The sequence below is a fragment of the Meles meles genome, chromosome 7, assembly GCF_922984935.1.
Source record: "Meles meles chromosome 7, mMelMel3.1 paternal haplotype, whole genome shotgun sequence".
Classification (NCBI taxonomy): domain Eukaryota; kingdom Metazoa; phylum Chordata; class Mammalia; order Carnivora; family Mustelidae; genus Meles; species Meles meles.
The window spans coordinates 105412673-105438155 of NC_060072.1; the positions used below are offsets into that span (position 1 = coordinate 105412673).

At 43.8% G+C, this 25483-nt stretch overlaps 2 protein-coding genes across 6 annotated transcripts in view; one reads left to right on the plus strand and one right to left on the minus strand.

The window, feature by feature from the left end:
* VAMP1 (vesicle associated membrane protein 1) overlaps window positions 1-25483 on the plus strand; it is a 79188-nt gene that overhangs the window by 16009 nt on the left and 37696 nt on the right. The gene's annotated exons all lie outside the window — the stretch shown is intronic.
* CD27 (CD27 molecule) lies at window positions 128-4463 on the minus strand. 3 transcript variants are annotated; one of them, XM_046010692.1, is made up of 6 exons: window positions 4171-4463; window positions 3895-4026; window positions 1596-1784; window positions 1289-1387; window positions 931-1050; window positions 128-667 (listed from the first exon to the last, which is right to left on the minus strand). In XM_046010692.1, exons 1-6 carry the CDS (start codon window positions 4304-4306, stop codon window positions 543-545), a joined length of 801 nt encoding a protein of 266 aa, XP_045866648.1. In that variant the 5' UTR covers window positions 4307-4463; the 3' UTR covers window positions 128-542. The 3 variants fall into 3 exon arrangements, with proteins under 3 accessions (XP_045866648.1, XP_045866646.1, XP_045866647.1); XM_046010690.1 differs by lacking the exon at window positions 1289-1387; XM_046010691.1 differs by lacking the exons at window positions 931-1050; window positions 1289-1387.

The window sequence follows — 25483 nt, forward strand, 5'->3', positions numbered from 1 at the left end:
TCTGCCCTGGAGAGAGCTCCTCCCTCAGATCCCGCGTCTGGGAGAGGAGGCTGGGTGTGGCCAGCACAGTCAGATTGGAATTTCAGAGAGAGAGAGAGAAAGACTGAGCGCGGTGTGTGGTTGGCTGTCACTTTATTTTGCCGAATTTTTAGGTTGGTGATACAGCACGTGGTGGTTCTAGGGGAAAGTGTGTTCTCCACCTAAGACCCCACCCTTCCAGTGCAGTGCAAGGGGTGAAGGTGGCTGGACCCGGGCACACTGGGGTGGGGGTGGGGCCCACGTCCCATCCTCCATCTCATCCCCATGCGTCCTTGCAGGTGCCAATCTCCAAAAGGCACTTTCTCAAGTCTGCGCACAGGAAAGAGTCCTGATGACAGGATGGTACTGAAACCCCACCTTGGGGGCGGAAGTGGGGGTCGGGGTGTGTGTGGGGGTGTGTGTGCCCGGTCTTGATCCCCCTGTGGATGGCCGCTGGGGTGGGATGGAGGCGGAGAATTTAGTGTAGTGATGACCCGCCCACCCAGCCTTCTCCGTGCGCAAGCTCAGCAGTAGGAAGCAGGTTCTGGTTTTCGGTAATCTTCCTGAATGGGGATGGCGCCACCCTCTTCCTCCCTGGGGCAGCTGTACCGGCAAGGCTCTGCCGGCGCCCCTGGACTTTCTTCTTTGTCTGCGGGAGGAGAATGGGATGAACCTTGGGGGGCATTGGGGGTGGGACGTGGTGAAGGGAGTGGAGATAAGCCAAGGAAGTTCAGGCTCGGGGAGGGCTGTCAGGGGGTTGCTATCTGAGAGAAAAGGAAGAGGAGTGGGGAGCCGGGCTTGGTAAATATGCATTGAGCAAGACTTGCGTGAGGTTCGAGGCATGGACAGAGGGGCTGGGGTGGTAGGGTAGGGTGCAGGGACAGGACTGGAGACCAGTATTTTGTGTCTTACTTAGTCTGCATTTTCTTTGTTGATGGAAGAACAGGGGTCCCATCACGGTGAAAGCAAGACACATCCCAGAGAGAATGACAAAGACGCGGATGCAATCTGAGCTGCACAGGGGCCTTTGGGCTGTGATAGGCAAGGACCACGCAAGGGTTTTTGGAGAAGGCCTCAGCCTTGACTCCCCTCAGCCCAGACCACCTGTCACCCCTCCTCCGGTCTCTCTCTCACCCCTTCCCCCACTGCTACCATTGGACAATTCTTTCCTAATCCCTAGACTCTGCTTCTTCCCCCTACTCCTAGGAGCTTTCTGGCTGGCTTCCCTTTCCTGTATGCAGTCTCTCTGGGGTAGAGAATGGGGAGAAGCCTCCCCATTCTGGCCAATGGGTTGAGAGGGCTGCGGTAGGCAGCCACCTGAAGTCAGCCAGATTCTGCACCTGTGGAACTGTCCTGGGCTCCTGCATCCCTGGAGAAAGAGGCAGGGTGAGCAGCAGCAGGAAACCTCCCAGGGCACAAGCCTGGGCTGAAGGCAGGTCCAAGGCCTTACAGCTGCCCTAAGAGGCCCAGGGAGATGGGAAGGCTGACCAACTAGCCAGGCATCTGATGTGGGGAGGGTGATGTTTGGGGTGCGACCCTTATCCCCATGGCTGGACAAAGCATTGACCGGGACTTACTTTCGGCGTAAGGTAAGTGGGTGGGTTGTGGTTGTGGTTGTGGGTCCGGAGCCCAAGACAGTTGAGGCAGTGTCAGCAAAGGGTTTGAAGGAGGGTCACACCCTGTACACTCCTTGTCCCTGCACTGCCAGCCCTTGGGGCAGGCACACTCTGCATTTGCAGTGAGGGTGCAGTTTCGAATGAGAAGACCTGGGGACAGAAGAGGAACATAAGAAGCTCAGGCCTGGGAGACCTGCCAGGCATGCTTGTTCTGTCCTGAGCTCCCATCCCAGGCCCAGCTGCAGGGACTCCTGCCCCAACCACGCAAAGGCTGCCCCTCCCTCCCTGTCACCCAGGGCCTCTGCCTTTATTACTAGTGTCATTAAAGGGAAACACTTGGGTTTTTTTCCTTTACTCATGGTTCAGAAAATGCCAATTGTAAAAAGTAGAGATAGCTTGCAGGGTTTTCTCTCCTATTCCCTGGCACTTTGATAACTTCTCATTGAAGTACAAGAGCCGGACAAAGACATAACACAGGTCACAAGCGTAAAGCTTGAGAATGGCTTCAGATGGAAGCCACGGACAAGAGCAGCAGCGTCCCTTTCTAGTCACTACCTCCTCCCACCCACAGATAGCCACCAGCCCGACTTCCTAATGCCGCAAGTCACTTTGCTTATTTTTGTACTGTATTTGTCTAGTCATGCATGTGAACTCACTTGTGTCTGACCCTCTTCCTCAATCCCTTGTGAAATTCATCCATACTGTAACTGCAGACCGCTCGTTCTCATGCGGTATAGCATTTCACTGTATGAATATACCGTGATTCATGTGTCTATTCTGTTAACGGGATATTTGGGTATTTTCCAGTTTTTAAGCAATCAGGAATAGTGCTGCTATGGTCCCTGATGGGTTTTTAAACTTTACTAGAGAGTTACTTGATTAGTAACATACTTTGGCTTTACAGTGTAAATTTTATTTTAGTGTAGAGGTCAGGTGCAGAGTGACTGCCAAAAAATTCTACTAGGGGAGAAGGGTTAAAGAGAGGGCTGGACTTGGTTCTGCATGGGAGTGCCATCGTTTTCAGAGATGAGTATCCAGAGACCTGGGAATTCTCTTCACCACGTATAACCTGTGTCCCCAATTCCAGGCTGATGTCCGGCACTTCTCCATTTTACCCAGGGGAACACTGAAGTCCAGAGGGGCCACACTTATTCAGCCTCCCCCTGGCCACCTTCCCCCTGGCCACCTTCCCCCTGGTGTCCTGCAGCCAGTAGCTGTGTGGGTGCTATGGAGGCCTACGGGCTGAGTCTTACAGAGAAGGATCATGGATTGCCTGGTCTGGAGCCCAGCAAAGGGGGGGTGGGGGGACTGACTCAGTATTGGGAAAAGGCCTCCTGGTGGGGCCTGCAGTGAGTGGGGAGACTCTGACTAGAATATTCCAGCCCTGCTGGGGTTACTGCCAAGAAGAGAAAAGCATCCAGTAACAGATTTTTAAGTTAAGTGGACTGAGGAATACTTATGTATGTAGGATATTGTTTTTTGACCGATTTGCAATGGCAAAACCTTTTATTTAGCTCATTTTTGAAGACGACAGTCTAAAAGGCCTACTGAGCCCAAGCATATCTTATAGACAAGCAGGGTAGTGGTTCAGTTCCAGAGCCCTCAGAAGGGTCCTGAGGGGGAATGTTTGTTCAAAGGGGCCATTTTAAAGTCTGTGCCTCTATCCCGGCTGGCATACAGTTTCTGAAATTCTAGCTCAGCTGGAGGAATAATAAGAATTCATAACACAGCTGCAGACATTACACTTCTTCATTTAAAAAAGATAAAATTACAAGACAAACAAGAAAAACAGGCTGCATACATATTCCTGTTCCTAAATTGGCTTTTATGCCAAAAAAAAAGAAGAAGAAGAAGAAGAAGGATGTTCCCCACTAGCTGGTATTGTTAAATCCTAAGAAAGATGTTCTCCAAGTTCCAAACAAATGCATGCTTCTAGACCAAGCCAGTTCATCCATGGGGGGTCGCTCATCTGAAATCTAGGAACCTAGGGCCACTTCTGCTTCCTTTTCCTCACTTACTCCTTTTTCTTGTGGTGATCTGATTGGTACACCCATTCTCGGCTGCCCCCCACGTTCTGCTTACCCCTTCCTTGTAACACCAGAGTTCTGCCCACACCAGCACATGTCCTGTTCAGGGCCCCCCACTTTCCCGCATTGGCTCCCCTTGCAGTAGCCTAAAAGTGACAAGCTCTGGCCCCCTCCTCCTTGCTTCCCCACACCCACCTCTGCCACCTTGGCCCCCAGAGGCTTGCCCATCTCACCAGAGTTACAGTGCCGACAGCTCTCACAGTGGCGCCGGGAGTGGTGGTCTGGTGAGAAGGAGGCCCCCTGGATGCACGGGTCACACTGAGCAGACTCACCATGCTTGTCACAGTCCTTCACGAGGAAAGTCCCTGTGAGCAGAGGTCCAGGGTCAAGGCCCAAGGAAGGCCACTTCTCTGCCCTCGTCAAGGCTGGTACAGGATTCCTTTCTTTGAGCTCAGACGCACTCTCTGTTGCCCTTCCCCCCAAGCTTCCAGCGAGCCCTCCTCTCTCACCTGGCTTGCACATCTGGCAGCACAGCTCTCCCTGGACCAGGTAGTGCTTCTCCGGACAGGGCTTGGGGGCTGGAGTCGCTGAGAGCCCCGCCAGGGTCCCTAGAATCCACAGCCAGCAGGGAGGAGCCCGGGCCATGGCTCTTGCCCAGGGAGCCCTTTCTGTGTTCCAGTTGTTGATGCCTGGCCTCCGTGGAGCTGGCCCCTCCAGTGGGGTGCTGGAGCCCTACTCTCAGTACCTCCTGGGCAGCAGCTGCAGGCCCTCTTCAAGCTGCTGGCTTCAGGTGGCAAGCCTACCTTTGATGGCAGCTGCAGCTCTGTTGTGGCTGGTTTTTTTTCTGCAGAGCAGAGCTGTGACTTCCACCCCCTCCCCCTTTTCCGTGTGCTGGGTGCTGGGTGCTGGGTACCAGGGAGAGTATTAAAGGGCAAGCGCTGTCAGAAGACCTGCTGCTCTTCAGAGACCTCCATCCCCCGCAAGACGCCCGAATCTCCCAGCCGCCGAGATTGGAACCCGCCCGTGCCTCTTTTACAGAATGTTGGACGCTCGGTTACCACCTCTCCTGTTCGTGCGCTCAGACACAAAGATGCCCATGTTGCCCCTGTTTACAGCTTACAAGCTAATAACAGTTTAGAGAGGGAGGGGGAACCTGAATCGAGTATAGGCCCACAGACTTTTAGCTGAAACTGTTGGGGTCAGGTAAGTTTTAGAATTCAGAATTTTTCAGATTTTGGGGAGTAACTAACCCTGCCAGACGTCCTCATGAGACCAGAGTAGCACTCAATCAAGTACATTTCTGCAGCAACAGAATTGAATACTGGGGCACCTGGGTGGCTTGGGTGGCTCAGTTTGTTAAGCCTCTGCCTTCAGCTCAGGTCTTGATCTCAGGGTCCTGGACTTGAGCCCTGCATTGGACTCTCTGCTCAGCAGGGAGTGTGCTTCTCCCTCTCCCTCTGCCTGTGCCCCTCCCCACAGCTCATGTTCTCTCTTCTCTCTCAAATAACTAAGTAAAATCTTTTTTTTTTAAAGAATTGAATATTTAAGCTAAGTGGGGTGAATGGGGACCGTAATTAACTCTTACATCCACTGAGGTCTGGTTTTATGGCCAAAAGACTTTGCTACAGAATTGTTCAGAGTTGTCAACAAGGGACTTAAACCTGCGCTCTCCTCTCTGTTGAACTCTGCTAAGAGATCATGTGTGACCTCTTTTCATCCTCCTGCCAGCCTGTGGGATGGCTGTCACTCCTGTCCATCTAGCCTGCCCTTGTCACCTCACTCTCATCTTCATCTTACCCCCACAGCCTTGGCACTTGGGAATAGATTCCCTGGGTCATCTCTTCCCTGTTTCCGCTGTTCTCCTGGGAAAGCTGCTGTGGGGACATTGGAACTTGCTGGACTTTTCTCTCTCTGAGTCCTGGGAACGCATGGCTTATTTCTCCAGGCCACTCTGCATTCAGGGGCTTTGCTGTTGTTTCCAGAGTGCTCATAAAATGTCACACTCCTGTGACCTCACCTGTTAGCTCTGTTTTCTCTCTCACTCTGGTTTCCTTTCTCTTCATATTTTCCATCCTTTTGTCTTTCCCCAGCCCCCTCTTCTCTTTAGAGGGTCCTCACCCGTGGGAAGCCACATATGAGTGTGATCTGAAGAATTACTTGTACACAACCATCCTTCTCACTGTCAGACAGCACGCCTGAATTCCCACCTCAGAGCCTGCCCCATCCCCAGATGATGGTCACTATTTTCACTGTGAATCTTTTTTTTTTTTTTTAAAGATTTATTTATTTATTTGAGAGAGAGAGAGAGAGAGAGAGATTATGGGGGAGAGAGGCAGAGGGAGAGAATCTTCAAGCAGACTCCCCATTAGGGGCTCTATCCCACCACCTATGAGATCATGACCTGAGCCAAAACCTTAGGATTAGGGGCACCTGGGTGGCTCAGTGGGTAAGCCTCTGCCTTTGGCTCGGGTCATGATCCCAGGGTCCTGGGATCGAGTCCCATATCGGGCTCTCTGCTTAGTGGGGAGCCTGCGTCCTCTCTCTCTGCCTGCCTCTCTGCCTACTTGTGATCTCTCTCCATCAAATGAATAAATAAAATCTTAAAAAAAAAACAAACACCTTAGGATTGGATGTTTAACTGACTGAGCCACCCAGGGACACCTCCTCTGTGAATCTTGAACCCTGGGCAGGCATGGTGAGGCGGGGTGTGGGGTGTGGGGATGGATGACACCATGCAGGAACAATGAGGAGATGGGACCTTTAGAGAGAACGTTGTGGAAGGGGTAACTGGAGGACCCCGAGAGGACTGACAACTTTGACCTGTCGTGAGCTGCTCGGCCATGCAAGGAAGGTGGTCTGTGCTAGGGCCCATCATCTCTCTGTGGGGAAAAGGACAGGAGCAGGGTCTTCCTGGCTCTCCTGGAGTACCCTGGCTAGGAGAAGGAGAGCCAGCTTTCTGGACCTCACTTTCCTCTGGGCAAATGGAATGACGTCATCTTCTGCCTTCTGTGTTTGCATCAATTTCTGGTGAGTCTTGGCCTGTCCTGGACTGACTCCCTGGGTAGTGCCTTCCTCTTGTCTACAGGCCCTGCGAGTGCAGCCTGCTGATCTCTCTGGGAATCTTCCACTACCACATTCTCCCCTGGAGTGCAGCTTCTCTCCATACCTGCCAGCACAGAGACACATCTTCTCAACAGCTCCTTCCTCCGCTTGCATCTCCAGAGAGAGAGGTCCACAGAAGCCCTTCTCTTTTGATGATTTTTGTTACATTTGAGGGCCTGAATAACCCCTCTGTCTGGAGCAATGACCATAGTCAGGAGGTCATCCGGGGTCACCCTGCTCCTTGCTATCAAGGTGAGACACTCCTCGCTTTCCAGGCAGGGTAGGTCCTGGGCAGAGTGAGGAAGAGGCAGACCTGTCACCTGGCGCCAATTCCAGTGGGTCTGCTGTTGTGGTCACCCCTCGTTCCCACTTGGCTAAAGTCCTGTTCCTGCCTCTGTGCTCCTGGCTTATCCCTTACCTCTGCCCTGCCACAGGTTCCAAATTTGGAACACAGAACTTTCTGGAATTTTCCTCCAAACCAACTGTAAACAAAAGGCTGTTTGGTGTGGCAAAACTTTTGATGAAGGTTTATGTATCATAGGGATACAACTTAAAATTGCATTTTGGCTGTGCTTGTTCTCAATGATCCTTCCCACTGCAGAGATTTATCAGAAGTCTGGCTACCTTACAAGGCAGTAAAGGCACTAGCCATTTTGCTGACACCATCCCCGACCCCGTACAGACTACCTTTCAGATGCATTCTGTCAGGCAGCATAGTTCATCTGTCTTCAGCCCTTAATCCCCAAATCAGTCTTGGCCTTTTATTTAATTTATTTTTAAAGACTTTATTTATTTATTTGACAGAGAAAGACACAGCGAGAGAGGGAACACAAGCAGGGGGAGTGAGAGAGGGAGAAGCAGGCTTCCTGTGGAGCAGGGAGCCTGATGTGGGCCTCCATCCCAGGACCCTGGGATCATGACCTGAGCCGAAGGAAGATGTTTAACGATTGAGCCACCCAGGAGCCCCATGTCTTGGCCCTTTATAAATCTATAACCAGTCAAAATACTCAGTGGAACAAAGCTTTCTCCAAGATTTTTTCTTAAAATGAATTTCTGTTACATTACATAGATGTCAGAAATCACTATTCCTGATCCGTATCAACCAAACCCCTTAGTTTTCCTAGCCTCTTTGTCCCTCCACTCCATTCCTTCATCCTTCACTCCTTTTTTTTTTTTAAGATTTTATGTATTGGGGTGCCTGGGTGGCTCAGTGGATTAAGCTTCTGCCTTCGGCTCAGGTCATGATCCCAGGGTCCTGGGATCCAGCCCGCATCAGGCTCTCTGCTCAGCAGGGAGCCTGCTTCCCCCTCTCTCTGCCTGGCTCTCTGCCTACTTGTGTGTGATCTCTCTTTGTCAAATAAATAAATAAAATCTTTAAAAAAAACAATAAAGATTTTACATATTCATTTGAAGGCGAGGGAGAGAGAGAGCATAAGCCAGGGGAGCAGCAGGCAGAGCAAGAGGGAGAAGCAGACTCCCCACTGAGCATGGAACCGATGGGGGCTTGATCCCAGGACCCCGGAATCAGGACCTGAGTTGAACCAGACACTTAACCAACTGAGCCAGCCAGGCACCCCTTCCACTCCTACTTTCTTTGGTGATACCTCCCCTCCCCCTCCCTGCTTTAAATCCTCCTTCCCAGTGAGTCTTTGAGAGACCAAGTGGGCAGGACAGTGGGGTGAGCTCACTTCCCAGTTCCGTAATTTGCATTTGTGGGATTTCTGTCTGGGTCTTCCAGGGGACTGAGCATTTGTGGGCATTTCTTCCAAACTCTGACCTCTTTTTAGGATCTCAACTCCAGCTCCTACTATTGTCTAGCACTTAAGGTACTCACTGAGTATCGGGTAGTCTACCCTCAGTCTTATTCCTTAATGGCTCTATCCATAATTGTAAGGTTAAAATTGCAGGGGGTCCAAGGCCACATTGACCTCCTAAATTCCACTCCTCCTTCAACAAGAATCTGTTGCCTGTCCAGTCTGTGCCAGGTACCAGCTAAGTAATGCATTATTTTCAAAGATGAAAAAAATAAGCATGTGTTTTTTTCCCTCATGGAATCAATGCATCGGTGAATCAGAAATTGATCAAATCATCTCAAAGACACACGTAACGTTGTTAGTCATGGTCATTACTGCAGCACCATGGAGGGCAGGGACTGGGTATAATGCAGGTGCCTGTCCCCTCAGGGGTGAGGAGTGTTCAGCCAGGAACACTGCTGAGCTGTGTGGGATCCGACAACTCTCCCTCCACCTTCTTGAGAATTGTCTCTTCCTTTGGTTTAGGTTTCTAGACACCACCCTCTTTTTATTTCCTTTGGCCACTTTTCTTGAGCTGTAATAGTTTCTCTTATACACAGATGACAGAAAAATAGGGATAATCTGTTCCTTGAAGTCTTGTTGGAATGCGTGTGTGTGTGTGTGTGTGTGTGTATTTTGAGTGTAGGCTTTTAACTGCTGATTTAATTCAGGTTTTCAGTTTCTTCTAGAGTCAGTTGGGTAGGTTTTATTTTGTTGGGAGATTACTTAACCTGTTTCAGATTTATGGGTGTAAATGTTTAAATCACCACTAGATCTCTAGTTATTTTCCCCTTTTCATTCCTAATATTGTTTATTTATAACTTCCTCATTTTTTCTTGATATATTTGCAAGAAATATATGTAAGTATCAATTGCTTCAAAAAACCACTTTTTGATCTCATTCTGTTTTTCTATTATTTCTTTGTTTTCCGTTTCATTTTATTCTCTGGTGTATTTTTTTTTAATTTTAAAGATTTTATTTATTTTTTTATTTGAGAGAGAGAGAGGGATCACAAGCAGGCAGAGAAGCAGGCAGAGGGAGAGGGGGGAGCCGGCTCCCTGCAGAGCAGAGAGCCCCATTCGGGGCTCGATCCCAGGACCCTAAGATCATGACCTGAGCTGAAGGCAGAGGCTTAACCCACTGAGCTACCCAGGCATCCCTCTCTGGTGTAATTTTAAAGTTATTTCCTTCCTTTTACTTTCTTTGGGTTTATTCTGCCCTTCTAACTTCCTTTTTTAAAAAAGTTTTATTTGGGGCGCCTGGGTGGCTCAGTGGGTTAAAGTCTCTGCCTTCGGCTCGGGTCATGATCCCAGAGTCCTGGGATCGAGCCCCGCGTCGGGCTCTCTGCTCCGCGGAGAGCCTGCTTCCTCCTCTCTCTCTGCCTGCCTCTCTGCCTAGATGTGATTTCTCTCTGTCAAATAAATAAAATATTTAAAAAAAAAAAAAGAACTGTTTTGGGTATGCTGAAGCAAGATTTTGTGAAAATATGTTATTACTAAATGTTGTTATGTTGTTTAAAAATTTGTTGTATATTGATATTTAAGTGGAAGCAAAAAAGATCTTTTATGTTGTAAATATGTAAAAATAACATTATCTTTAAATATTGTTTTCCCCAACTTTCTCTCATTCTGTTTTATTTAAAAAAGTGAAAGTGAAAATGGAAAAAAAATTTAACAATTCTAGATAAAACTCAAAGTCCTTTTGATCAGTCTTCTCCCCCAGCCCTTATCCTCTCCCTGCCTCCTCAGAGGTAATCCCTGTTTCAGATTAGTGACTATTCTTCCAGAACTCTTCCTTCCTTCCTTCCTTCCTTTCTTCCTTCCTTCTTTCTTCCCTCCCTTCCTTCCTCCCTCCCTCCCTCCTTTCCTCTCTTTCTTTCAGATTTTATTTGTTTGAGAGAGAAAAAGAGACCGTGAGTGAGAGATCACAAGCCATGGGAACAACAGAGCAGAGAGGGAGAAGCAGGCTCCCTGTCGAGATCATGACCTGAGCTGAAGGCTGCCGCTTAACCGACCAAGCCACCCAGGCGCCCCTTCTAGAACTTTTTAAAAACACACAAATAAATTTATACGTGTGTATGTGTTATTAGTTTAGGAATGTTCAAGGCCAAAAATGAAGGACGATCCTTTTCTTTTGTTAGGCTGTATGGTAATAACCAGGTTCTTTTTATACAGCAGAGAATGAAAGAGCAAAACCTCTGCTTACAGACATCTATCAGCAAAGAATTAGGTGGATCTTTCCAACAAAGTCTCTTTCCTCTCCTTTTTTTAAAGTCCCTTTTGTTTTCTACTTAAAATATTATTAAACCATAATCAGCTATTTCTTACTCTGATTCAGGCCCTCTCCTACTGAGAACCCTCTGCTTGAATTTGTCAGAGCAGGGAAGACCCCTTGACCGCCTGGGAGATGGGTGAAAGCCTCATGTACAGCATGTGGTCATGACTTCTCTCTGGCAAAGGCTTATCTCCTTCGTTTATACCTGAGACCACTGACAACGAGGACACCTAATTTTAACCTTTCCTTTTTCATCTGGGGCATGGTAGGTTACCTCTGTTCTCTAAAAGAAATATTACACAGGCCTATAGTAATTCACCTAACACAGAACAAGAAATAAAGCCCAAAGAACAAATCATGCATTTGTTCTTTCCATTCCTTAGAAAATTATCTCTTAGGGGCACCCAGGTGGCTCAGTCGGTTAGGCATTTCCTTTCAGTTCATGATCCCAGGGTCCTGAGATGGAGCCTGCATTGCCTGCTTCTTCCTCCGCCTCTCTGCCCCTCCCTCTGCTCGTAATCACTCTCGCAAACAAATAAATAAAATCTTAAAAAAACGAAATCTCTTGGAAGCCAAACATCCCCAAGCCTGGCAATTCCATGTTCTTCTTGTATTACTTTTTAGGTCCATCTTTGTCCAGCTAAAGAAAGGGTTCTTACTTGGCCTGGCATCTCGGCCTGCCTCTCAGAAATCTCCAGGAGCCTTAGCACACTTGTGTTTTGAGGTTTGTTTCATTTTTTCATTTTTTAAAAAAGATTATTTATTTTTTTGACAGACAGAGATCACAAGTAGGCAGAGAGGCAGGCAGAGAGAGAGAGGAGGAAGCAGGCTCCCCGCCAAGCAGAGAGCCCAGTGCAGGCCCCATCCCAGGACTCCGGGGATCATGACCTGGCCGAAGGCAGAGGCTTTAATCCACTGAGCCACCCAGGCGCCCCTGTTTCATTTTTTCATAAATGATACATATCCTTCTAGAATTTGCTTTCTGCTTTTTAAATCCAATAACGTACCTTGGAGATCATTTTATGTCATATTTCTGGAGCTTCTCATTTTGTTAAATAGACAGTGGATGTACCTAGGCTTTTTAGCCTTTCTCCTGTTCATGAATACTTCAATTTTTTGCCCCCCAACATTTCCTTATCACAAATGGAGTCGCATAAACATCTCATATCTCCCCGTGCATGTGGGAGTGTGTCTTTAGAATAAATCCTGGACACTGGGACCGCTGAGTCATAGGGTATACGTACTGTTCACTTTAATAGATCCTGGCAAGTTGCCCTCCAAAGCAGCTCTACCAACTCACACGCCCACCAGCAGTGGAATGAGGACACATACCTCCTCACATCCTGCCAAATTTCATATTAGCAAACCATTTTTGTCAATCTAATTGGGGGAAAATGCTGTCTCATTGTTGTTCCAGCGTGTGTTCCTTTGATTGTCAGTGAGGTCGAGCATCTTCCGCCATCCTTCGTGACTTGGATCGCCTCTTTTGTGACGTCTTTATCCTCGTGTCACCACCAGTGTTCTAAAGTCCAGTTCTGGCTCTTCTCTCCCAAATCCTCTGTGACCCAACCTGCAGGACCTCTGCCAATCCCGTGAATCCCTTCAGATGTTTGCCCTCTGCCCTAAGCCCTGAGAAAATCCTCCCAATGGCAAGGGAGGTCATTCCTGCTTAGGAGACTGCAGACCTGCTCGGAGAGGGTATCGCTGAGCTCATTTAGGAGATGGAGGTTGGGACATGGCTGACCCTTAGACTCAGTTGCTTCAGCACCACAAGCCTCCCTAAGGACTACTACAGTGATCCTGAGCCTACACTGAAGGGCTCCTTGGTGCATGTTGACTTTTTTTTTTTAAGGATTTTATTTATTTATTTGTCAGAGAGAGAGAGAGAGAGAGAGTGAGAGAGCGGGTGAGTGCCCACAAGTACAGGGAACAGCAGGCAGAGAGAGAAGTAGACTCCCTGCTGAGCAAGGAGCCTGATGTGGGACTTGATCTCAGGACCCTGGGATCGTGACCTGAGCTGAGGGCAGACGCTTAACTGCCTGAACCACCCCGATGTCCCTGCATGTTGACTCTTCTAAAGTTGAAATAAATTCAACACGTTAATCATTTTATAATGTACAATTCAGAGGTTTTCAGCGTTTTCACAAAGTTGGGCAAATATCACCACTATCTAATTTGAGAATATTCCCACCTCTCCTAAAAGAAACCTCACACCCCACCCATTACAGTTAGTCCCATTTTTTCCCTCCCCATCTGCCCTCCGCGCCTGCCGCTGCCCCCCTCCCTTATCTACCCTCTTCCATTCTCCCTTACTGCCTATTTTGAACACTTCACGTAAATGGAGCCATATAATATGTGGCCATTTGTATCTGGCTTCTTTCATTGTAGCATAATATCTTCAAGGTTTATTCATGTGCACCTGATGTCATCAGTGCTTTGTTTCTTTTTATGGTTGAAGATCCACTGATGGATACACCATTTATCCATTGATAGGCGTTTGGGTTGTTTCCTCTTTCGGACTGTTATGAATAATGCTGCTATCAACATTCATGTCAACTTTTGTGTGAACATATGTTGGGTATACACCTATGAGAGGAATTGCTGGGTCATATGGTAACTCTATATTTAATTTCTTGAGGAACTGACAAACTGTTTTCCATAGCAACTGAACATATGTTGGGTATACACCTATGAGAGGAATTGCTGGGTCATATGGTAACTCTATATTTAATTTCTTGAGGAACTAACAAACTGTTTTCCATAGCAACTGAACTATTTTACATTCCTATCAATGGTACATGAAGATCCCAGTTTCTCTGCATAGTTACCAACACATGTTAAATTCCATTAAAAAATTATAGCCATCTTAGTTAGAATGAAAGGGTATCTCATTATGGTTCTGAGATGCATTTCTCTAAGACTAATGGTGCTGAACATTTTCTCATGTGCCTACCGGCCATTTTTATATCTTCTTTTAGAAATGTTTATTTCTTTGTCCATGTTTAAATTGGATTATTTGTCTTTTTTTGTTGAGTTGTAAGAGTTCTTTATTTTTTTTTAAGGTTTATTTATTTAGGGACGCCTGGATGGCTCAGTTGTTAAGTGTCTGCCTTCTACTCAGGTCATGCTCCTGGAGTCCTGGGATGGAACCCTGCATCGGGCTCCCTGCTTCTCCCTCTCCCACTCCCCTTGCTTGTGTTCCCAGTCTTGCTGCATCTCTCTCTGTCAAATAAATAAATACAATATTAAGAAAAAAGATTTATTTATTCGAGAGACAGAGCCTACACGCCAGTTGGGGGAGGGGCAGAGGGAGCTATAATCTCCAGCGGACTCCCTGCTGAGCACAGAGATGGTGGCTGGGCTGGGGCTTGATACAATGACCCTGAGATCTTGACCTGAGCAGAAACCAAGAATCAGTCACCCAACCGCTCAACTGCTCAACTGATTGAGCCACCCAATCGCCCAAGTTGTAAGAGTTCTTTATATATTCTGGATATATATTCTGGATACTAGACCCTTATCGGATATATGATTGGCAAATGTTTTCTCCATTCTATGGGTTGTTTTTTTTTTACTTTCTTGACAGTATCCTTGATACATAAAAGTTTTAAATTTTGATGGAGTCCAATATCTTTTGTTGCCATTTTTTTTTCTTTTGATTTTGGTGTCACATGAAATTTGTTGTCTATTCCAAGGTCACACAGATTTTTATCTATTTTTAATATTTTATGATTTTAGCTCTTAAATTTACTTTTTTAATCGATTTTGAGGTAAATTTTGTGTATGATTTGAGATAGGGGTCCAGCTTCATTCCAGCACCATTTGTTGAAAAGACTATTCTTTCCACATTGAATGGCCTTGGCATCTTTGCTAAAAACCATTGACTATAGATACATGGATTGGTTTCTGGACTCTTGAATTTATTCCATTGATCTATATGTCTATCTTTATGTCAGTACCACATTGTTTTAACTACTATAGCTTTGTAGTAAGTTTTGAAATCAGGAAGTGTGAGTCCTCCAACGTTTTCTTCTTCTTCGAGATGATTTTGGCTCTTCTGTGTCTCCTGCATTTCCATAGGAATTTTAGAATTAGCTTGTCTGTTTCTGAAAAAATGAGGCAGTTGGAATTTTGATTGGGATTGGGTTGCACCTGTACATTAATTTGGGAGAGTACTGTCATCTTAATAATAGTAAGTCTTCCAATTCATGAACATAGGATATCTTTCCATTTATTTAGGTTCCTTTAATGTTTTTCAACATTTTGTAGTTTTCCATGTACAAGTCTTACCCTTTCTTCATTAAATTTATTCCTAAATATTTTATTCTCTTTTGTACTATTGTAAATGGAATAGTTTTCTTAGTTTCATTTTTGAATTGTTCATTGTTCAGGTAATGTGTTGACTGTTGAAAGAGGCACTTGTTTTCCCACAGAGTTGGAAAGGGATACCTTGTGGTGTAGGTGTGTTGCTATCACACCCTGTGGGCCACTGCTTGGGGTTATTTGGAACTTATCTGAAGTCACAGATGGAGAGTTAGATTCTGTGACGCAAAGGGAAACATATCTGACTCATCTTTCCCATACCCCCTTTGGTTCTGAAGGCTTCCTCGACTGGGAGAGGAAGAGGGTGGGTTAGTGGCAGGGGCTTCTGCCTCTCTCACAGTTGCTTCTCCTGACCTTCTCTCCTTCATGGTTTTTAGGGGCCCCACTGCAGTTTTTCTTGAAGAGCAAGGATTGTGGTAACCTTCTCTCTTACCTGCAAATTGGGCCAGAATCTTCCCTCCTTTGGTGAGCATCCTGGCCATAGAGGAATGTTGAAAGTGACAGGCACAGGCAGGGTCCTGGAGTCTTGCAGTGGGGAGGCGTTCAGAGGAATCTTCTGGGGAGGGAGTATGAGGATCAACCAGATGGTGAAAACCTGAGAAGCAGAGGAGCAGGCAAGATAGATCTGTGCTGCCCAGGCTATGTCCAAGGCCATCTCTCTGCTTGATCGCTTGCTAGCTGGGCCAGTTACTTAAACTATGAGTCTGTTTCCTCTGTAACATGAGGGTGCTGACACTTGCTTCACAGGGTAGATGTGAACAGCTAAGTGTGGTAATGTGGGGACACACCCCACACAGGGCTTGACGCAGAAGGTGTTAGTAAATGTTCCTTGGAATATGAGCTGATCCTCAAGGTCCTTTCTTCCTTGGGGTTGAGTGTTACATAGCTCATAATGGAAGGGAAGGGGGACAGAAATCCTTCAGGAGAGGTCTATGGAAAGCATATGGGACAAATCTCTCCTTTACTAGAGCTCAGAGGTAGCAATGGGATCTTTAACATGGACAATGAGGAGACCCCATTACATTTCATGCCAGAGAAATGAGACAGGCTGGCTAGGGACTGCTGCAAGAAGTAGGTTAGTGCAAGTTTGTATCTTTTTATATTTGAGGGCACACACACACAGAAGGCTATGCATAGTTACAAGAATTTTAAATATTAGTTTATTAAAGCAATAGGCTTCAAAATATAATTTTTCTTATGCTTTTTAAGTTTAAATTTCAACTTTTGTTGTTCTATTCTGAATCTAATAAATTTGAAAATCTTACTTATTGCTTTTCTTTAATTTCAGGCTATAGATTTTGTTTGATTATTTATAATATAGTAAAAACAAAGACAATGATCTTCACTTTTGGGGAGCATGTTTTTTATTGTGGTAAAGTACACCTAACAAAATTTACCATCCTAACCATTAAGTATGCAGTTCAGTGGTATCAAAGACATTCACATGGTTGTGCAACTGTTACCATCCATTATCCATCCTTTTCTTCCCCCCTAAGATTTTGTTTATTTATTTGACAGAGAGATAGAGAAAATACAAGTAGGCAGAGAGGCAGGCAGAGGGAGAGGGAGAAGCAGGTTCTCTGCTAAGCAGGGAGCCTGACACGGGGCTCGATCCCAGGACCCTGGGACCATGACCTGAGCCAAAGGCAGAGGCTCAACTGACTGAGCTCCCCAGAGCCCCCCATTATCCATCCTTATAACATTTTCATCTGGTAAAACTGAAACACTGTATCCCTTAAAAAAAAAAAAAAAGCGCTCCATCCCCCCCTCCCCCAACTTTCAACTCCTGGCAACCACCATTCTCCTTTTTATATTTGTAATTTTGACCATTTTAAGTACCTCGTGTTAAGTGGAATCATATGGTATTTGTCTTTTTGTGACCATATGAAGTTCAACGTGTTTATTTTTTTCTTTTATTACCTGTGCCTTTGATGTCGTATCTAAGAAATCTTGCCAAGCCAATGTTGTGTGAAGCTTTCTTCCTGTGTTTTCTTCTAAAAGTTTTACTGTTTTAGGTCTTACATTTAGGTCATTTACCCATTTTGAGTTAATAGGTAACTATTCTTTTGCATGCAGACATCCATTTATCCCAGCACCATTTGTAGAAAAGACTGTTCTTTCCCCATTGAATAGTCTTGGCACCCTTGTCAAAATCATTTCTCTCTCTCTCTGTCTCTGTCTCTGTCTGTCTCTGTCTCTGTCTCTCTGTCTCTCTCTCTCTCTCTCACACACACACACACACACACACACACACACACACACACACGTTTACTTCCAGGCTATCTATTCTGTTCCATTGGTCTGTATGTTTGTCTTCATACTGACATACTGATACCTCATTGTTTTATTAACTGTAGCTTTGTTGTAAGTTTTGAAATCAGCAAGTGTGAGTTCTCCAGTTTGTTCTTTTTCAAGATTATTTTTGCCACTTGGAGTCTCTTGAGATTCCATATATATTTTAGTTTGGATTTTTCTATTTCTGCAAAAAATATTGGGATTTTGATAGGGATTGCATCAAATCTGTAGATCACTTTGGGTAATATTGACATTTTAACAATATTATGTCTTCCAATCCATGAATAGGAATGTGTTTTCATTTATTTATGTCTATAATTTCTTTCAGCAATATTTTGTAGTTTTCATCCTACAATTCTATTACCTCCTTGGTTGAGTAAATTCCTAAGTATTTTTTTTTGAAACTACTGTATATGAAATTGGTTTTGTAGCTTTGTTTTTCAGATTGTTCATTGTTTGTGTATAGAAATGCAAGTGATTTTTATGTGTCGACTTTGTATCCTACTACTTTACTGAATTCATTAGTTCTAACAGTTTTATGTGTGTGCAATTTTTAGGGTTGTCTACATATAAGATCATGTCAGACAGATAATTTTACATCTTTTTTCCCCGTTTGGATGCCTTTTATTTCTTTCTCTTGTCTAATTGCTCTGGCTAAAACTTCCAGTACTGTGTTGAATAGAAGTGGTAAAAGTGGGCATTATTAAGGTAATTCCTCATTTTGGAAGAAAAACTTTCAGTCTTTCACCATTGAATATTTTATTTGTGTGGGTTTTTCACATATGGGTTTTGTTATGTGCTGGTAGTTACTTCTATTCCTAGTTTTTGGGAGGCTTTTTATCATGAAATGGTGTTGATTTTTGTCAAATGCTTCTTCTGCATCAATTGGGATGATCATGTGTTTTTTCCCTTTATTCTGTTGACATGGCATATTACATTGATTGATTTTCATATTTTGCATGATCTTTGCATTCCAGGAATAAATCCCACCAGGTTATGGTGTATAATCCTTTTAATATGCTGATGAATTTTATTTGTTGAGGATTTCTTTGCATCAATGTTCATAAGGGATATTGTTTGTTATTTTTTCTTATAATGCCTTTGTCTGCTTTGGTGTCAGGGTAATCTTGGCCTTATAGAATGAGTTAAGAAGTGTTTTAAAACAAATTTTGAGAAGGATTGGTATTATTTTGCAATGTTTGGTAAAATCCATCAGTGAAGCCATCAGGTCCAGGGCTTTTCTTTGTTGGGAGATTTTGGTCAGGGGGCATTTTGGATTAGAGATTCAATTTTCTTTTTTTTTTTTTTTACATTTTTTTTTTTTTTTTACATTTTATTTATTTTTTGACAGAGATCACAAGTAGGCAGAGAGGCAGGCAGAGAGAGAAGGGGAAGCAGGCTCCCTGCTGAGCAGAGAGCCCGATGTGGGGCTCAATCCCAGAACCCTGGGATCATGACCTGAGCTGAAGGCAGAGGCTTTAACCCACTGAACCACCCAGGCACCCCGAGATTCAATTTTCTTAGTGGTTATAGGCCTCTTCAGATATTATAGTTCTCCATGATTTAGTTTTGGTAGGTTTTGTGTTTCTAAGGGTTTGTTTTTTTTCATCTAGGTAATCCAACTTGTTGATTACAATTGTTCATAGTATTCTCTTATAATTCTTTTTATTTCTGTCAAATAATTCTTTTTATTTCTGTCAAATAGGCACACAAATACTCCACATTCATTTCTGAGTTTATTTTCTTTTTCTCTTAGTCCATCTAACTAAAAGGTTTGTCCTTTTTTTTTTTTTGTCTTTTTGAAGAAGCAAGTTTTGGTTTCATTGATTTTCTCTATTATTTTTCTATTTTCTATGTAGTTTATCTCTGCTCTAATCTCTGTCATTTCCTCCCCTTTGCTAGCTTTGGGTTTATGTTGTTCTTTTTCTAGTTACTTAAGTTGTAAAATTAGGTTGTTGATTTGAGATTTTTCTTATTTTTTTAAAAGATTTTATTTATTTATTTGAGAGAGATTGAGAGAGAGAGCAAGCACAAGCAGGGGGAGTGGCAGGCAGAGAGGGAAAAGCAGGCTCCCTGGAGGGTAGGGAGCCCAAGTGGGGCTTGGTCCCAGTACCCCATCACAACCTGAGTGGAAGGCAGATGCCTAACCAATTGAGCCATCCAGGGGTTCCTCTTATTTTCTTTTTAACATGAGTATTTACAGCTATGAATTTACCCCTTATTACCACATTCATTGCATCCCAAGAGTTTTGGTGTGAGCCTTTTGGCTAGAACCACCATCTTCCAGTAGTTTGCCAGAATGACCAATACAAAGGGAAAGAGTAGAGGCACCTGCTATATGTTCTCTAGGCCATTTAGAAAACATGGAGTTGTTCCTTTGGCCACATACATATGAATCTTCAAGAAAGGTGATATTACAGACATCAAGGAAATGGGCAGTGTTCAAAAAGTACTGCCCCACAAATGTTACTATGGCAAAACTAGAAGAATCTGCAGGGCTGCCTAGCATGGTATTGGTATTGCTGTAAACAAACACATTAAGGGTATGATTCTTGACATGGAAATTAATGTACAAGTTGAGCATATTAAGCACTCTAAGAGCCAAGATAGCTTCCTGAAGCATGTGAAGGAAAATGATCAGAAAAAAAGGAAGTCAAAGAGAAAGGTACTCAGGTTTAACTGAAGTATTAGCCTGCTCCACCCAGAGAATCACACTTTGTGAGAACCAAGGGAAAGGAGCCTGAGCAGTTGGAGCCTATACCCTATGAATTCATGACATGATAAGTCTAAAAAAAAAACACCCCAAAACCCCAAACCCAAAAACCTTTAGATGCTAAAAATGTTCCTAGAAGTGTGATGTTCCCTCCCCTAAAGAAATAGTTAAAGCAGGGGCGCCTGGGTGGCTCAGTGGATTAAGCCGCTGCCTTCGGCTCAGGTCATGATCTCAGGGTCCTGGGATCGAGCCCCGTGTCGGGCTCTCTGCTCCACGGGGAACCTGCTTCCTCCTCTCTCTCTGCCTGCCTCTCTGCCTACTTGTGATCTCTCTCTCTGTCAAATAAATAAATAAAATCTTAAAAACAAAAAAAGAAAGAAATAGTTAAAGCAAAAACAACAACAAAAAAAGTTTGGGATGTTGTGTTTTTATTCACATTTGTCTCTAAGTATTTTCTTTTTTTTTTTTTTAAAGATTTATATTTCTCAGAGTCTACAGTCTCTTATGGAGGGCTCGTACTGCATGGAGCACTGGGTGTGGTACATAAACAATGAATTTTGGAACACTGAAAAAAGTAAAATAAAATTTACAAAAAAAGATCTATCTTTATTTTAAAGAGAGAGAGAGAGAGAGTGAGAGAACAAGCAGGAGCAGGGGCAGAGGGAGAGGGAGAGTAAGCCTCAAGCAGACTCCCCACTGAGCACAGAGACCTGTGTGGGGCTCCATCCTAGGACCCTGAGATCATGACCAGAGCTGAAACCAAGAGTTGACAGTTAACCAACTGAGCCACCCAGATGCCCCTCTAAGTATTTTCTAATTGCCCTTGTGATTTCTTCTTTGGTCTATTTTTTGTTTAATAATGTATTATTTAATTTCCATAATTTTGTGATTTTTCCAGTTTTCCTTTTTTAAATTAATTTTTAACTTCATCCTATTATAGTCAGAGAAGATAATTTGTATAATATCTACCATTTTTCTTAAGATTTATTTATTTATTTTAGAGGGGGAGAGAAAGAGTGGTGGAATGGGATAAAGGGAGAGAGAGTCCCAAACAGACTCCATGCTATGGGTGGAGCCCAACATGGGGCTGGATCTCATGACCTTGAAATCGCAACCTGAGCTGAAACAGGAGTCAGTTGCTTAACTGACTGGGTCACACAGGCACCCCAGTATGATATTTACCTTTTAAAATCAATTAAGACTTAGTCAGCAGCCTAACATATGGTCTACCCTGGAAAATGTTCCATGTACACTTGAGAAGAATATGTATGGTGTTTTTGTTGGGAAGGGTATTTTGTACATGTCTGTTAGTTCTAGTTGGTTTATTGTGTTGTGTAAGTCCTCTATTTCTTTATTTTTCTGTCTGTTTTTTCTACCCATTATTATGAGTGGGATATTGAAATCTCCAGCTATCATCATAGAATCATCTATTTCTCCCTCCAATTCTGCCAGTTATATATGTATATATATATATAGGCTCCATGGAGCCCAGTGTGGGGCTTGAGCTCACAACCCTGAGATTGAGACCTGAGCTGAGATCAAGAGTTGGATTTTCAACTGACTGAGTCATCAAGGCATTTCATCTTCTTGTGGTAATGAACTTTTTAATATATAGTGTCCTTTATCTTTTGTAAACTTTTTTTGATTTAAAGTCTATTTTGTCTGATATCAGTGTAGCCATCCTAGCTCTCTTTTGGTTACTATTTGCATGGAATTTCTTTTTCTATTCTTTCACTTTCTATCTGTTTCTGTCTTTGGATATCAAGTGATTCTGTTATAGACAGAATATAGTTGGGTCATGTGTTTTTAGCCATTCTACCAATCTCTGTTTTGTGTTCAGCGACTTTAATCCACTTACTTTTTTTTTTTAAGATTTTTAAAATTTTTATTTATTTGAGAGAGAGAGAGAGAGAGAGGTCACAAGTAGGCAGAGAGGCAGGCAGAGAGAGAGGGGGAAGCAGGCTCCCTGCTGAGCAGAGAGCCCAATGCGGGCCTCGATCTCAGGACCCTGAGATCACGACCTGAGCCGAAGGCAGAGGCTTAACCCACTGAGTCACCCGGGCGCTCAATCCACTTACTCTTTAAAGTAATTACTGATAATAAGGACGTACTTTTGTCATTGTGCTATATATTTTTTATATGTGTTGGAAATTTTTTTGTCCCTTAATTCATGCATTTCTGTCTTCTTTTGTGCTTAATTGATTCTTTGTAGTGAAATATGTAGGGAAATAATGAAATATTACAGTGAAATTTGGGGCATACATTTAAGATCCTGAAGTTATAATACTTTCGTTTGAACCTATACTGGTTTAAATGATACACAGAAATTCTGCTCTTTTATAGTTCATCCCCATCCCCTTTCAATTGTTGATGTCACAGAATTAACATTTTATACATTGTATGCCCCAAAACATAAACTAATAATTCTTTTAAATGCATTACTTTCTTATATGATGGAGAAAACAAGATTTGGAATCACAAACCATAAGTTAGAGTGATACTAGCTTTTCCACTAATAATTTTTTTCTTGAAATATATTAATCTCTTAAATCATATAGAAAACAAAAAGTGAAGCTACAAACCACTCTCATGATTATACTAGCTTTTATAATTGGCCATGTATTTACCTTTATTGAGATCTTTATTTTCCATACAGCTTTGAGTTACTGTCTAGTTCCTTTCATTTCATCTTGCTGGACTCCCTGTCTTTCAGGGCAGGTCTAGTGGTCTTAAACCCCCTCAGCTTTTGTTTACCTAAGAATGTCTTAATTTGTCTCTCATGTTTGAAGGATAGTTTTGCTGGATATAGTATTCTTAGTCGATTTTTTTTTTCTTTTAGCTCTTGGAATGTATTGGCCCACTATCTTCTGACCTTCAAAGTTTCTGATGAGAAATCTGCTAATAATCTCATTGAGCATTCCCTGTATGGGATGATTCCCTTCTCTCTTGCTGCTTTCAAGATTCTCTTCATTTTTTGCCCTTTGAAAGTTTGATTATATGTGTCCTGGTATGATTCTCTTTGAACTTATCTTACTTGGAGTTCACTGAGCTTCTTTGATGCTGGTATTTATGTCTTTCATCAAATTTGGGAAGTTTTCAGCCATTATTTCTTCAAATATTTTCTCTGCCCCTTTCTCTCTCCTCTCAGCCTTCTGGATCCTCTTGATGCATATGTTGATCCTCTTGATGGTGTCCCACAGGCCCCATCAGCTCTGTTCACTTTTTTTTTCCCCCTATTCCTCCGACTTGATAATTTTCATCATTTTATCTTCAAGTTCACTGATTCTTTTTCTGCCTGCTCACATCTGCCTTGAATCCCTCTAGTGAAATTCTCATTTCAGTTATTATACTTTTCAGCTCCAGAGTTTCTTCTTGGTTTCTTTTCAAGTTTTCTATGTCTTTATTGACATTTCCATTTTATTCAACACCATATTTTCTTTTCTTTTTTAAGATTTTATTTATTTGAGAGAGCAAGACAGAGAGAGCAAGAGAGCGCTCAGGATGAGGGGCAGAAGGAAGAGCAGGCTTTCTGTTGAGCAGGGAGCCTGATGTGGGAATTGATCTCAGGACTTTGGGATCATGACTGGAGCTGAAGGCAGATTCTTAACCAACTGAACCACCCAGGTGCCCCATATTTTCTTTTTTAAAGAAATATTTTATTAGAGAGAGAGAGCGTGCACCAGAGAAAGCACATGAGCAGTGGGGAGGAGCAGAGGGAGAGGGAGAAGCAGGCTCCCCACTAAGCAGGGATCCTGATGTGGTGCTCAATCCCCGAACCTGAGCCAAAGGCAGATGCTCAACTGACTGAGCCACCCAGGTGCCCCTCAACACCATATTTTCTTGCCTTTCTCCACATCTTCCTTCAGTTCCTTGATCATTTTTAAGACAGATTGTTTTAAAGTCTCTGTCTAATATATGTGCTATTAGAATTGTTTCAGGGACAGTTTCTGTTGATGTGTTTATTTCCTTTGAATGGGGTATATTTTCCTACATCCTTGTGATTTTTTTGTTGAACACTGGACATTTGAATCTAATAATGTGGTAACTGTGGAGATCAGATTTTCCCCCTTCCTCAGGGTCTGTTTGTTTTATTATTGTTATTTTTTTCCGTTTTTTTTTTTTAAGATTTTACTTATTTATTTGACAGACAAAGATCACAAGTAGGCAGAGAGGCAAGCAGAGAGAGAGGGAAGAAGCAGGCTCCCTGCTGAGCAGAGAGCCCAATGCGGGGCTCGATCCCAGGACCTTGAGATCATGACCTGAGCCAAAGGCAGAGGCTTTAACCCACTGAGCCACCCAGGCGACCCTTTTTTTTTTTTTTAAAGATTTTATTTTTATTTATTTAACAGACAGAGATCACAAGTAGGTGGAGAGGCAGGCAGAGAGAGGAAGGGAAGCAGGCTCCCTGCCGAGCAGAGAGCCCAACGTGGGGCTCAATCCCAGGACGCTGGGACCATGACCGGAGGCGAAGGCAGTGGCCCAACCCACTGAGCCACCCTGTTTTCGTTGTTGTTGGCTCTCTCCACACTGAATATCAGCCTGAAGTATAAATTTAAAAGTTTTCTCAGGTCTTTTCTGGGTCTTTCCTGGGCATACATTGTCACTTTCTAGTTTTCCCCATATATGCAGTTGCTTTTGAATGTCCTGTTTGTTACTGTCTGGCTCCTGAAGGGGAAAGAGTAAAAAAATTAAGAGTGGGGGAAGAGCAGCTGTCCTAGCAACCCAAGCTGACCTTAACAGCATCATGGCTGCTGCCTTCATCCTGCCTTTCTCCCTTTCCAATCTCATACATCTCTCTTGTGGCCAATCTTAACCTTGAACTGCTTGAAAACTTTGGCTTCATCTCCATAAAGCTGACGTAGTACCAAGCCACCCTGTTAATTCCAAACCTTCTTGTAGTTAAAAGGACATCTCTCCGCTTCAGGGAGCAGTTTTCCTAGCTCGTGTGGACAGTGTATGATCATGATCTGTAATTACCATCTCAAGAAGGCTGAAGTTGTCTATTTGCATGAGATTTGAGGTTAGGATGCCCCACCTGTACCCACAAACATCTGTCTAGGTGGGTCTCCTTAACTGAGTGCGCTAAGTTCCCTTAAGTGTTTTAAACTCCCTTTATAAATTTAATATTTTGATTTTATCTAAGTTCATACTCTTCTGATGGGTTTAGATTTGAGCCTGCCTTCTGTATCGAAATTGCAGCCTCACTATAGAATACATGGCAGTCTGGGATCCCCACTCAAGCTGCAGCTACTCTTGGTAACTCTTGCCTTTGGCCTAATGAACGTCGATCCTTTCCTTATTCTTGTCTGAGTGGGTCACAAC

Coding starts and splice junctions, on each gene's coding strand:
- CD27 (XM_046010692.1), bottom strand. CDS start 4,306: ATGGCCCGGGCTCCTCCCTGCTGGCTGTGGATTCTAGGGACCCTGGCG. Junction 4,027..4,170: donor CTGCCAGATGTGCAAGCCAG/GTGAGAGAGGAG, acceptor CTCTGCTCACAG/GGACTTTCCTCGTGAAGGAC. Junction 668..930: donor ACAAAGAAAATGCAGACTAA/GTAAGACACAAA, acceptor CTCCTCCCGCAG/ACAAAGAAGAAAGTCCAGGG.